Here is a 14,768-nt window from a genome sequence, read left to right as displayed (position 1 = left end):
CACAGTATGGTAAGGGGCGTAACATTTCCTTCACACACTTGAGGTATTCGAACAATCACAACACACTGGATAGCTGGCCAATTAGAGCACACCTCGCTTTTCAGAACGATGAGCTTTGTAAAAATCGACATGTTTCAGAAAGGCGAGGCATAGAGGAGAAACAATAATGTACAGTATGTGGAAAATAATGTGTTTTTTTAACTTTAAAACGCATAAACACATTTCATTACACCAAATACACAACATAATGTTCTTTTTAGCAACATCATATGACCCCTTTAAAAAACTCTGCGTGAATCAATGCATTCATTGTTTAAAAGCCAAGATGGTTCAATTTCATATCTTTAGGCACTGCAGCCGCTTGTTAATGCTATGAAATTTGTTTTAATCAAGTCAGCTCCATTGACCTGTTCATGAATGAAATACATTACTGTCAGATTGTGATTAATGCATTAATCATTTATAACAAAACAAGGATTTGGACACTTAGAAATTTATGAATTTCATTGCATTAACTAACAAGATATCAAAACCAATGGAATCTGCATACACGTGATGCTAGAGATTTTATGCTAACTTACTTTTGCAATGACGTTTAATCAACTAAGAGTCAAGGAGATTAATGTTTGATATCCAAATACTGTTTGTTTTCATTTAGAACAGTATATCTATTATTTTAACATTTAAAACCTCTTTTTGTGAAATGTTTTGCTTGTAAAGTGTTTTTTTATATAATTTTTTAATATACCAAAACTTTAAAATGTACAACATAATTCAAATCTTAAACATTATTTAATGCATTAGGTATCACGAACTAACAATGACCAGCTTTTACATCATTAATTAATGTAGGTTAATATTCATTTTTACATATATTGTATATTTACTTATATACTGTTCAAATGTTTGGGGTCTTTTTTTGAAGAAGAAGAATTTAATAGTTTTATTCAGAAAAGATACATTCAATTGATAAAAAGTGACAGTCAAGACATTTGTAATGCTTCAAAATGACTTCTATTTCAAATAAATGTTGTCAAATAAATAGAAAATCCTGCAGACAAATGCATCACTGTTTCTTCAAAATATTAAGCAGCAGCACAACTGTTTTTAACATTGATAATAATCAAACATTTTTTAGCAGCAAATCAGCATATTAGAATGATTTCTGAAGGATCATGTGACACTGAAGACTGGAGTTAAGATGCTGAAAATTCAGCTTTGCATCACAGGAATAAATTATAGTTTAAAATACATCCAAATAGAAAACAGTCATTTTAAATTGTAAAAATATTTCACTGTTTTTACTATATTTATGATCAAATAAATGAAGCCATGATGAGCATAAGAGATTTCTTTCAAAAGCAATCTCACAACCACTAAAATTTTGTACAGTTGTGCAGCTATAAAAGAACATGAACATTTGCCCATTGTTTTTTAAACTACTGTTAATTTTAAACATTTGTCAGAAAATTCTAATCTTGCTTTAGTTTTGCCTCTTTAATTACTTAAGGGAGTCAAGAAAGTACAGTAAATGAAGCAGAGAAGAGACAAGATCAGGATACGCCACACGAGCTCTAAGGTATGTGTGCTAAACACATTGATTATTGATGTTAAAGGCACAATATGTACGATTTTTTAATTAAAATATCCAAAATCCACTTGAACAGTGTTATATATTTTGCTGACTTGTGTACTTGCATTATCCCAAATGTTTCGAAGAATGTTTAAATCCAGAGAAATAAGCAATTTTAACTAGTGACACGGACCGTGTCTATAGTGTCATTGTGTCGCCTGTTAATGATGTCATAACCCCTCGATTTGCAAATAGAATATATAGAAAATATGGAAACACCAAAGACGCTTTAATATGTTGTGCATTTTAATAGACCGGTGATGACCGTACAGAGTAGCATTATAACAGAACTTTCAAATGTATCTAGTATGATAAAACAGTGCTGCTTTACCCCACATACGCACGACCGGAAGGAGCGGAAGTGCTCGACTGTGGCATAATAAAAGCTCCGCTGCTTTACCCCACATACGCACGATCAGAAGGAGCGGAAGCGGTCGACTGTTGCATAATAAAAGCTCCGCTGCTTTACCCCACATACGCACGACCGGAAGGAGCGGAAGCGGTCGACTGTGGCATAATAAAAGCTCAGCTGCTTTCGAGTCGTGTGTCACGCTCGTTCAGCGGCCTCGTTTTGCTTCGACGGCTTTCAGCCTCACCCGGCTTCATTCTACTACATTAATAAATCATTAGCTCATCCATGAACATGATTTCTGCCTGAATCCCGTCGGATTGCATCGGATGTGGGGACGAAGACGATAACTCCCATGATTCCACACTCAGTCACGGCGTCGTCAAACTACGCCGTTGTTTCTTTGTTTATTTTGAATACGCGCCCTCTAGCGGCCAAAATTACATATTGTGCCTTTAATGAACCATAACACTCGATCTTACCACAAGTCCATCTAGACTCCAGATGGCAGCAGTTCGACGTTCCCAACTCTACTTGATCTGTCACAGCATTACAGTACATTGCATGAAAGTCCAAGCAGATTTAGAGCTCAAAAAACTTGACTAAAAGTTCAACAGTTGTTGTGCAATTCAATCCCACTTCTGTAACAAATATTTAGCCCATTTTATCTTTAATACAGAGTGCAGATAGTCAGGCTGCATTTAAAAGGAGTCCCCCACCAGCATGTTTCAGTGGCTCATTAGTTCAGCATGAAGCGTTTGGTTGGTAATGTCTTAATTTCTGAAGACCCCACGAGGGGGTTGGAGGCAAGAGGACTAATAAAATCTCACATCCAGTGGGGGTGTTAACCATAATGAGCCCGAGCACAAAAGGCTGAATTCACCCAGACTGTGAAACGAATAAAACTTATAGAAGAGGAATAAAATCATTCAAATGAATACAACAAGGCAAAATGAAAAAGATAATATCGGAGAAATTGTGAATTATTTCACTCCCGGGGAACAGATGGCGGAGGTAATAGGTATTGGTTAAAAAGAGCTTTCATTCCTCTCGAGGCTCAAAGAGAAATTTGTGAAACTGCAGGACCTAGATAAACGAACAACCCTCTTCCTATTAGAGGTAAAAAAAAATATCTTGATGCAAGCTACAATAAAAAGGACACAAAGAAAGTCTGAAAAGAAGAAAAAAAACCAGTACCAGATGGAAAAACGTCTACCTTCGTCTTTCGACATTTACGTTTTCCCTTTTCTTTAGAAAAAAGTAGTTGTTTTTGAGTGTGCATACTTGTGTGCAAACCGTAGACCTATTGACCAGTCGTCCGCGGCATGAAGCCATGTCAGACAAACAAAAAGCTCTGAGCAAATGGCTGCACAGGATAATTGAGGCCTATCAGTCCTCAGTGTGCCATTAAAAAATAACATTCTTGCTGAGAGACGCAGCAGGAAGAATGCGTTAAAAGAGGAGCATGGCGAGAAAGAGGGCAGACCTACATTCCTAGAGTAATAGGACTTATTATTTCAATAGCAACCATGTTTTCTTTCCCTTGTTCGCTGTGAAAATAAAGCTAAACAGCCGAAATGTCCCAAGCAGCCTTATTAAACAACTCGTCAGCTCTGATATGTCAGTCACACATTCGGTTTTGTTTATTGTACATGTTCATACCTATAGACTTTAGTCAGTGTCAAAAGGCACATTTAATTGATCTGAACAAAGAACAAAATGTTATTTCACAAAGTTTCATAGGATGTGACCTAAACTTTAAACAGGAGGGCACATCAAACAGAATGTACTTCCTTCGAAGCCTCTTCGTTTGTGTTAAATAAAATATGGCGTCTTCTCTGAATATAGAGAGAGAGAGAGTGTGTAGGGTCCAAAAGACTGAAGGCTGGGATTTTTATTTGTCATTTAAACCTGAAAATGAGTGTTTTACCTTTTTAAAAAACTGCATTAAAATGCATAAAAAAATACTTAAGAATCTGCACTATTTCTAGATCACTAATCAAATATGTAAATGTAAAAGAGCTATCATTAAAGTAAATAAGGACATCAGTTCAATACTATAAGACATCATTGTCAAAATTATGTTGTTTAAGCTTTTCAGTTGTTTTGCTGGTAATATAATTTTAATAAAAAATTTAACAAATACAGTAGATGCATGTTTTAATAGCTATATATTTATATAATTGCTATATTGTTCATTCAATGTGAGAAATTGTACGTTTTTCAATACTCAAACAACGTTCCCAAATTCATGTTAATTGTTTCAACTTTTTACAGTTGTTATGTGGGTAACATCATTTTTAATAAATAACTGAAAAATAGAGTAGATTCAATATTGCTATTTTATTTTTGCTGAAAATAATATTTATATTTTCCATTACATTTGACATTTTCTTTCTCTACAAAAAGAAAATCTAGCTATGTAAATTATAAAGCACAGTTTTTAATACCAAGACAACATTCTCAAATTTATGTTAGACGTTTAAACTTTTCACAGTTGTTGTGTTGGTAATATAATTTTGAATAAATTAAGAAAATTTAAATGCTTATTCAATATTGATATTTGTAGTTATGTATTTATATACAGTATTTACTAAAATAGTATTTATATTTTTATATCAATGTGAAATTTTCTTTAGTTTTTCAATTCAAATTGTTTCAACTTTTCATAGTTGTTATGCTGGTAATATAATAAAAAATAATAATAATTGAAAAATACAGTTAATGCATTTTCAATATTGATATTTTTAGCTATATATATATACAGTGGTGTGAAAAATGTTGGCCCCCTTCCTGATTTCTTATTTTTTTGCATGTTTGTCACACTTTAATGTTTCAGATCATCAAACAAATTTAAATATTAGTCAAAGATAACACAAGTAAACACAACATGCAGTTTTTAAATTAAGGTTTTTATTATTAAGGGAAAACAAAATCCAAAACTACATGGCCCTGTGTGAAGAAGTGTTTGCCCCCCTGTTAAAACTGTGGTTTATCACACCTGAGTTCAATTTCTCTAGCCACACCCAGGCCTGATTACTGCCACACCTGTTCACAATCAAGAAATCTCTTAAATAGGACCTGCCTGACAAAGTGAAGTAGACCAAAAGATCCTCAAAAGCTAGACATCATGCCGAGATCCAAAGAAATTCAGAAACAAATGAGAAAGAAAGTAATTGAGATCTATCAGTCTGGAAAAGGTTATAAAGCCATTTCTAAAGCTTTGGGACTCCAGCGAACCACAGTGAAGCCATTATTCACAAATGGCAAAAACATGGACCAGTGGAGAACCGCGGTTCATGCTCGAAAACCCTCCAATGTGGCTGAATTACAACAATTCTGCATAGATGAGTGGACCAAAATTCCTCCACAGCGCTGTAACAGACTCATTGCAAGTTATCGCAAACGCTTGATTGCAGTTGTTGCTGCTAAGGGTGGCCCAACCAGTTATTAGGTTTAGGGGGCAAACACTTTTTCACACAGGGCCATGTAGTTTTGGATTTTGTTTTCCCTTAATAATAAAAACCTTCATTTAAAAACTGCATGTTGTGTTCACTTGTGTTATCTTTTACTAATATTTACATTTGTTTGATGATCTGAAACATTCAAGTGTGACAAACATGCAAAAAAATAAGAAATCAGGGAGGGGGCCAACACTTTTTCACACCACTGTATATATATTTTACAAAAAGGAAATTAAAACGGTATTCTTTACAAAAAGGAAATTAAAACGGTAATCTAAATGGAATCTAAAACGGTATTGTGTTGAGAGATAACAGTATTCTAAAACAGAATTGTGCTGATAAATGCATTCTTTCAAAACTCTCCTATCATTTTTGCAATTTCTACTACACCACATCTATGACAGCCGGCTTGCTAACAATCTTGGCAAAAATCAGCAAAATTTGCAACAACAGCACAGAATACATCACAAAAGCCTTTACGTTTGCAAGGCATAAAAACAGATGTGCAAGATCAATGAATGTGAAATTTTCAGTGGCACTGCAGCCCTGGTCTGAAGGGATGAGTGACAGTCCTGTCAACTAGCTCCAAACGCTCTCACACTGGCTGCAGGCCATTCTTATTGTTGAGTGCTGATTGGTCTCAGACTCTTGGACCATTCTGTACATATAAATGTCAAATCAAATGAATGGCAAAAAGCCACTTTACCTAAATTCCCCCTGTGTTATGTATCCGTACGGCATGGATAAAAGCCACCTGGCAAATGGCCGAATGTGGCATTCCTTCAGGAATTACTATTCCAGTGTAATGTTATTAAATTACGACGATCATCTCAGCACGAGATCTTCTTTTGGAAAATCAGTCTTTTTTCGAATCAATGGCAACCATTGATGTACCTTCCACTTGGTCCTAATCAAACCATAATACAAAGCAATTTTAACATCCCCTACAGCCTGCACTACAATCATGTTCTTTATTGACATTGATGGTTCCATTAAGAACCCTCAACATCCATGGACTCTTTCCCTTGCACAAAATGTTTTTTATAGTGCATAAAGATTCTTCAGATTATTAAAATGTTCTTCACAGAGAGTAAAAAAAAAGGGGGGTGGGGGGGTTGTTGTGGTTGGGTGCATTTTTTAAGTATAAGTATTATGTAAATGTATATGTATAAAGACATAGAATGGAAGGAAATTCTTGAACTATTTGCAACTAATATTTTAAAATATAAACACATTCACTCCCCCCGCCTAAGCCTCGCCTACTTTGATTTAATTGGCCATCTCAGTCAATTTAACATTGACGAGCGCCAATGCTGAGGCAGACCAGCCTAAAAATGTATAGTTCAAACCTTTTTGTCATCCTAACAACAAACATGGCATTGCGTAAAGGAGTGCAGCAGATCAGTGCAAGAATTTGAAATACTATGGGGAGACAATTTCATCGCAGTCATTGTTTTTCGGAAAGTAACTGTATGTGTTTCACACAAAAGCCGAGGCGACTGCGTGCGGACTCATGTACTTGTGCAGGGAAGGAACGAGAGAGACTGGAGGTGGTGACCGAACAGTGGCAGAGTGTTGTCAAGGCGACAGATGCGGTGCCTGAAGTGGGCCCTCAAGGCTGAGGAGAGGCTCGCTGTGTCTCGCCGGCTCAATGAGAACGAGGCCACAATGGGCGGCAGGTTTGTCAAAAGGCATTAGCACCTCTGGAAACCCTCAGGTTTATATAATATATATATTAGGCCTGTCAAATCAATTAATCGCAATTTATCTCACCCAAAATAAAACTTTATGTTTACATGATGCGTGTGTATTGTGTATATTTATATGTATATATAAATACACACAAGCAAATATTTAACAAATAGTTACATGTATCTATACATATATATTCATATTTATATGATTTATCATATATATAAATATCATTTTTAAATAATTTTATAAAAAAACAACAGAATTTATATATTTATAATCATATCCAATATAGATATTTTACAAAGTAATATGTATATGTGTGTATTTTTTCAAATATTACATAACATTATATAATTATATTTAATTATAATAATTATATTTAAAATTATAAAATAAAAATCTATCACGTATATCACTTTTACTTTTTAAAATTATATATATATATATATATATATATATATGATCATATTAATTATATAAAATAATTACAATTATTACAACTTATTTTTTAAATAACAAATGCAATGTATTATATTTTATTTCATCCAAACATTACATTGAAAATATTTATTCAAATTATATATCAGGTTTCAGTTATTTACATTTTCACACATGCATTTAAAAAAAAAATATTATTCTTTTTTTTTTTTGGAGCAGTCATCTTTTTGACTTCTGACTCACTGTTCTTGGGAAAAGCGGTTTAATATTTTTGTAATTTTGCCTGCTTCTATTAGACTGCAACATCAAACGAAATGCATATTAAAACTTCTACCCAACTGATTCTAAGTGACCACGATGCTATGCTTCAGTTAATTGTGTAACTGTGTGCTTCACTCTCAATCTGACCTCTAATGGAGCACATCTCACCGCTGATCCTGCTCTCATGTGACCCACTTTTTACAATGTGTGCTCGAGGAGTTTAGCCGCCCGTCATGCTATCCCTGCCACACACAAAAAACACATCAACATCCTTCCAGGATTGCATTTCGCTTGTCAGTCGGGGGTCAGAATGTAATTTCTGTCGGAAACCAGCTATGTAAGCCGTGCATCATCGTCCTGCTGCATCAGAGCTCCTGGAAGGCAGAACAACATACTGCATTTGATGCTGGGAAAAACATTCACACAACACAAGATGCAGAAAATATCAAATCAACAAACAGATACAAAGCGCTTAGAAATCCACCAGGTTTTTAATTACAACCAGTATACAAAAATAATGTGACAGGACAATAATGGGACTTAGAATGTACACGCTTTTGTTTCCGCTCCAAATAAACACACCGCACAAGTTGAAGTGTTTTTGTTAGCACTAATCACATCTTTGTGATGCTAAAGCATCCTCTTCCTCTAAAACAGACTAAATATCTTCAACAATGAAAAAGCAGCAAAACAACCAGGAGGTAATGCAGGGCTGCGTATCAATTAGTAATGCTTTTTCTAGTTCTCTAATTTATTTATAGTATTCACAAGTAGCTGATGAGAGGGAACAGGCCATGAAAACACACGTGTGGAGTTCCAATTTCGTCTAATGGCTCCGAGTTGCTTTGAGACCGGCGGCAGATGCAAACTGGAGATGCCATAACCCATTTCTGTTGTCAAAAATTAAGAGTAGTGGTTGCGGACAGGCTGCGTAATTGCATGCCAGAAACATTGGTTTGTAACCTGGCAGTGTTCTGCCCGCTGTGGCACCGTTTTCAGAGAAGATTAGAGTCCCAGCGGTTCCCACCTCATCTGGAAGAGTCTTTCAGGGTTATAAAACCGCATGGCTGGCGAGGAATGGAGGAAACTTACATGAATCTTGATAATGTCTTTCACTAAATGGGATAATACTGGTGTATGTCAGTGTAATAGTTTCTCACGTAGCTTTTAACTGCGGAGAATCAATCCTGGATGGCCACAGTGTGTGCGGGGAGATCTGAGGGTGAATCTCACAAAAAAACATGGCCTGGTTCATATTTCAGCCCAACATCAAAAGAAGAAAACATCATAATTTATTAATAATAATAATAATAATAAATAATGATATATGGCAATCAAAATTCATAATAATTATTAAAATGTCGATTTAAAAAATATATAAAAAATTAAATAAAGATTAAAATAAAAAAAATTAACTCAATTAAAACGTGAACTTTACGCTATTAAAGCATTTACATTTTACTTGAGTTAATTTGGAAGTGATATCTTTTTATTTTATATTTTAAACAAATATTTTAAAATGTAAATAATAGTTTGATTAAATCAAATGTAATTAACACCATTACAGTCACGTAAAATAATGCCTATTTTCTTTGCCATAATTGAGATATTATAAATATTATAAAATATTTGTTTTAAATATTCAAAATACAAAATAAAAGAAAGTCACAAAATAACTCAAATGCAAACTCTTAAACACAATGGAAGAGTTCATTTTGAAGTGATATTTTACTTTATATTATAAATATTTTAAAATGTAAATATTTAGATTAAATAAATTTTTTTTATAAATTAACATTCATCAAGAAAAAATAAATGAAAAATATTATAATCATTAAAATATTTAAAATATTATAAAATATATATAGTCAGTTACATTTTATTTTAGTTAATTTTAAAGTAATATATTTTTATTTTATGTTTTGTATACTAATAATAATTAATGCATACAGCAAAAAAAAAAAGAAAAAAAAAGAATGCACATTTTGACCAATTCACTTCCAGGACTTGACTAAAATTTCCCTAATTGTCATACATTTCCAGGTCTGAAAATAACATTCAGAAAATTCCCTTATATTTCCATGCTTTCCATGACCCTGAGAACACTGTGATAATGCAACAATTATCTTTGAACAAAAAGTAATGTGTTCTTCCTCTCCTTTGAGTCAGAGGCATCATACGAGCAGGACATGAGTATGAGATTCACCCGCTACAGTGGAGTGCGTGTGTGTGTGTTTATCTAGTGTTGACGTCTTGTCGTGTAGAGGGGTGGGAGTGTGTGTTATGTTGAGGAGGATTGAGAGAGCAAAAAGTTGTCAGTGCAAAAGGTTAGTGTGCGAACGTCAATCCATACTGTACTTTCATCGTAGGCCGTGTGCCAGTTACTAGCTAGTGTGCATCCGGGAAGCTACAACTGGATTCCCGCCTGTCTAAATCACCGACTCAAGGCAGCTGAGGTTATTCTCTTGTCTACTCTGGCCTATTATACTACATCTGCTTTTATATTTGGTATTGGCCATAACTGACCACTACATCTGTTATTTACAGCACTCATAAATAACACTTTTCTCTCACTGGATATCTTGATGATACATATACAGTATATATATATATATATATATATCTCACACACAGGACACATCACGTCAAGATACACACCATCAACACCTCACAGGACAGCACTGGTTTCCATCCATAGTACATAACAAACTAAACAAAAAGAAGAGAGTATAGTTTGTTCTCACAAGATTTGACAAAGATGTGTTGTTGTACAGCAGTTATGTGATATGATATGAACCTGTTGCAGTTTAAACACAAAAGAAACAGTTTGAGTGTTTTTCATACACAGTGTCACAACACAACACAACATTCAGAGTGAATGAATAACCAGTTCAGATCAGCTCGGAATGACATCCACAGCTGATGAGTTAATAATGACTTGCACCATAATGCGGAGCAATTTAGAAACATCACGTGGGGACAATTTGCCGTTGCTCAGGCGGTCTTGTTTTTCTTTTTCTTTTTTATATTGTTGATTGATTGCAGTCTTTAAGTCTGGAATTAATTTACAATAATGGATTTCAACATTGCATGAATTGTGGCGAGCTTCCAACCCTAAAAACACATCCCAGAAGGCACTTACATCAACCTATAAAAACATACTTTTTTTTATTCATAATATTGAGAACATGTGGATAGATGGTATCTTTGATCTCCAAATATTAGTGGGTAGCCAGGCAAAGTCCAGGTTATATTTTACTCCAAAAATCTAAATCTGCAAAATTATATTGTTTAAAGTAAATGGGGCCTTTTTTTTGGCAATATGGCTTTATTTTCTTGACAATTAAACAGATGCTTCCCTAAACCGCCATTACTGTAATGTATTTTTAAAAGCAATTTTTAAAGTAATATATATATATATATATTTAAATGGAATTGTTTTTTTGTATAAGTAACAAAAGATACTGTAAATTTAAATCTGCATAATTTACAATAAAACATAAGATCCTAAAACAAGGCTTTATTTTTTATGCAAAATAAAGTTCCTTAATTAATTCCTTAATTTCTGCAGTATAATGTGACCCAGACATATTCTTTGTGAGTTTTGCCCAATTATTTAAATAATTAATCTTCATGTAGCCTTGGGATTGTGCAAATGAGAACATGGCATCACTATATAACCCTTAATACTAATACTCTATAATAACATTTAGAAACGTTCAACAAAAGATTCTATTAAAACACTAATACTAAGAGCTGTGAAAACTTGATTTGGCAACATTGCTCTTTCAGTACTCTCATCTCACAAAACATCACAGGCCTCTCTGAATACATGATTCTGCCTGACATTGACTCCAAATTCAGAGTAAACAGGTGAAGTTAATACTTTTGCTATTGTAAATAACACATTATTCACTGACGCAATAAGCTCCCCGTTTCCTCTCTCCACATCTTCATTGTGTCGTCGTTATCAGCTTGAATATTTCAAGGCCTGAGCAGCTCTCAGAAAAGTAGCTTTCCCATCCTTATTTTACAGTGCACTGATGCAACTTGAAGCGCTTTAGGGAGGGGGGATAAAAATTAACAGTCTGCAGCGGGGGTGAACACTGTAGGCTAGAGTAACTACTGCCTTTACAGTCACTGGGTCCAGATAGTATAATCTCCAAATTACTCATGCTATATCTGCTTTGCTGGATATGGACTTCTGTCTGGGTTGCGTTGCATCGGTGAGTGTGTTGCTCCTTTGTCATTATCATTCTAACCTCCCTCCACCGAAGACTCGATGCTGTGAAACCAAGGATGAATGAGTCACGGCTCAAGTAATTCAAAGCACTGCCGAAGCATCCATACAAGCGGCATGATATTATGCAAAGCAAGCACTCGCCGACAACCCATAGACTAATGAATCCACATCTGGACACACATTGTTACACACATAGTTGTCCGAAATGGGGGGTTTTTTTGTAGTCCAAAAAAAGTCGGCTTATGCACGAGGCTTCAAAACAAACTGCTGACCCACTCTAGAGGGACTCGGTAAAGTGAGTGGCCTAATATCGCTGCCGAACATACGGTGAGAATGCGTCGCCCCTTGACCCTTTTTTCACAGCTGGCATCGTTTCAACACTGTGGACTCCGTTGAACCGGGCAGCATATGCCGTTTGGCTTAACGCTCCCCGCTGAGGTCCGTCAAGCGCTCCGACCGTCCACATAATCCCACACTCAAAGGCACGTCAGTTGCATTTCTCTCAAGTCCCAGCCTTTGCCGCCAATCTACGATGTGCATTAATCTACTTAATCTCTTTTAGTGAAGTTAAACGACAACACAGTAAAGAATCCAAGCCTATTTCCTCCCGGAAGGATTCGTGTTGATGCTAGTCGTGCTTGTGTTTGCAGTTTTTAGATGTTGCATTCAATGGTTTTGATATAACTGGATTAATCAGGGGTTGGAAAAAACATGCATCAGCCCAAAACGCACACGGCTAATGCACAACACTTCTGAATTAAACATGGCCCGGAACAAACCGTTCTGCAGAGGTTGACAGGAGAGTATGAAGAGGGAAAAAAACAAAAACACTATTACGCCTCTGCCTAGAACCCCTCGAGTCATTCAGAAAATTCCTTTAGCGTAACAAGACATCCGATTAATGAACGAGAGCTAAAAAATAGTGGGGGAAAGTTAAAAGCGTTCACAGCTGGAGCTGATCACAGATGAATGGGTTAGGATGCTGGAGAGAGCGTTGTGTTGCCCGTTTTCTGTTTCGCTAACAAAACATCCAGCTGTTCTCGAAGACGGCATTCCCGGGATTTGATAAAAGAAGCCTGGAATATGCAACCTGGAGACAACGGCCTTAGCTTCTAGGTCACAGATTGCTGAGCCACTCGTGCGACGTAGCATTGACAATCCTGTATGGGTAATCATAATGCTTTCTTTTCACTTCAAAGAGTATTGTGCTCATGGCAGTGAACAAACCACGGAAAGATGGATTCTGGCTAGAATGGGCGTTAACGGGACGTTACAGTCACACAACAACAAAATCACTCTTATATTTAGTTAGTATTATGCATTAAAAGTACACATCGTGAGGCGAGCAGCATTCATTTGTGTTTTCGGTTTGATAATTCCTTCATCCACAGATGTGACATTAACCATTCTGCTTCGGCTCCTCAGATGGCAAGTTTCTGTCTTTTTGTTCTAAAAGGTCAAGTAAATATCAGTCAGGTGTATTATCTGCTTCCTCTAGACATAAATGGCAGTCCGGGAAATGATGGAGCCGTCTCGCTGGGACTCCATGTCGTCGTCCAGATAAGGTGCACACTCATCTTCATGCCGGTGGATTTGGTAGCTGGGCGGCAGTCCGCTGAAGCGGTCGTACCTTTCGTCCTCTTCTTCATCCTCCAGGCTGTCGTTTAGGGCGTCGAACTTCCTGCGCTCGGCCTCATTCAGCTCGCCGCTCAACAGGATGTCATGGGCGCTTGGAGTGCTTCCGGTAATGCGCGGAAACTCGTTGCATTTCTCCGTCAGGGCACCTGGCTCACTTTCGCGGTATGTGTAGATTGGCCCGTTATTGTTGGCCCCTGCGCCGTTCTTGCTAGCCTTCTTGCCTCCAAAAAGACGGGTTTTGTTGCCGTAAGCGCCCTGCTCACCGTCACCCGAATATCCATGCTGATGGCGGCGACTTCGCATCACTAACACGGTAACCAACGCGCCGACCAAAATGAGGGCCAAGAAGCTTCCCAGAATGGCTCCGGCCACCACGCCAGCGCTGGACGGGTCTTCAGTCGACTCTGCAGAGGAGGGGAGGGGCACAAATGAGGAAGTTTCTGCTTGGTGGTGATAGCTATTCTTCACCATAGGTGGCGGTGTATGATTTGGTATGAAATGGTTTTTGGCTGCCCCCAGTTCCCAGCTACAAGTCCTATGGTGTGAGCCAAGTTTGCCGGATCCGCTCTCGGGTCTCAGTTCAAGAAAACAACACAAACGTCCGTTCCTTCTACGCTCGGGAGCTGACCAGGTGAATTACACTACACAAGTAGAGAGTTAAAAAGAGAAACACACAGATGGAGAAGGGATGTAAAGATTATGTCACAGTATGGTCATGCAAAGAGGAAGAAACGCAAGTTACTCTGGGAACGCAGCCCTCCAGCTAACGTCAGCTAATTGGTCAGCTTGTGCATTCCCACCAAATTCCTGGGAACATGTCCAAGTCACAAACACTAAAGGAACACCTGCTCCGTGAAGGATTAGCCCCATCTCATGCTGCATAGAGCCTGCATGGAAAGCACTGCTGAGGCAGCGTGCACAGGAAGTGATCTATATTCATATACATACATAGTGGTGAAGTGGTGAAGAAAAATAATTATATTTACAGTCTGATTTAATCAAAAGTCTTCTGACCGAGCCTGCCTGTGCAACTTAAAGAACAGTAAT

At 36.7% G+C, this 14,768-nt stretch overlaps 1 protein-coding gene across 2 annotated transcripts in view; it reads right to left on the bottom strand.

Moving 5' to 3' along the window:
* Positions 1-14,768, bottom strand: part of LOC107554349 (nectin-2-like) — a 172,709-nt gene that overhangs the window by 49,970 nt on the left and 107,971 nt on the right. Inside the window, exon 7 of one of the 2 annotated variants that reach the window (XM_016236836.1) lies at positions 11,329-14,125. The exons of the other annotated variant lie outside the window; for it this stretch is intronic. Coding sequence (XP_016092322.1) covers positions 13,578-14,125 — 548 coding nt within the window. The 3' untranslated portion in view covers positions 11,329-13,577. Of the gene's footprint in view, positions 1-11,328; positions 14,126-14,768 lie in introns of those variants that run through there. 2 annotated transcript variants of the gene reach the window in all.

Source organism: Sinocyclocheilus grahami, unplaced genomic scaffold (genome assembly GCF_001515645.1).
Source record: "Sinocyclocheilus grahami isolate Dianchi unplaced genomic scaffold, SAMN03320097.WGS_v1.1 scaffold498.1, whole genome shotgun sequence".
NCBI lineage: Eukaryota > Metazoa > Chordata > Actinopteri > Cypriniformes > Cyprinidae > Sinocyclocheilus > Sinocyclocheilus grahami.
The sequence above is the reverse complement of the archived record's forward strand: the minus strand, read 5'-3'. Positions and strand labels throughout refer to the sequence as shown.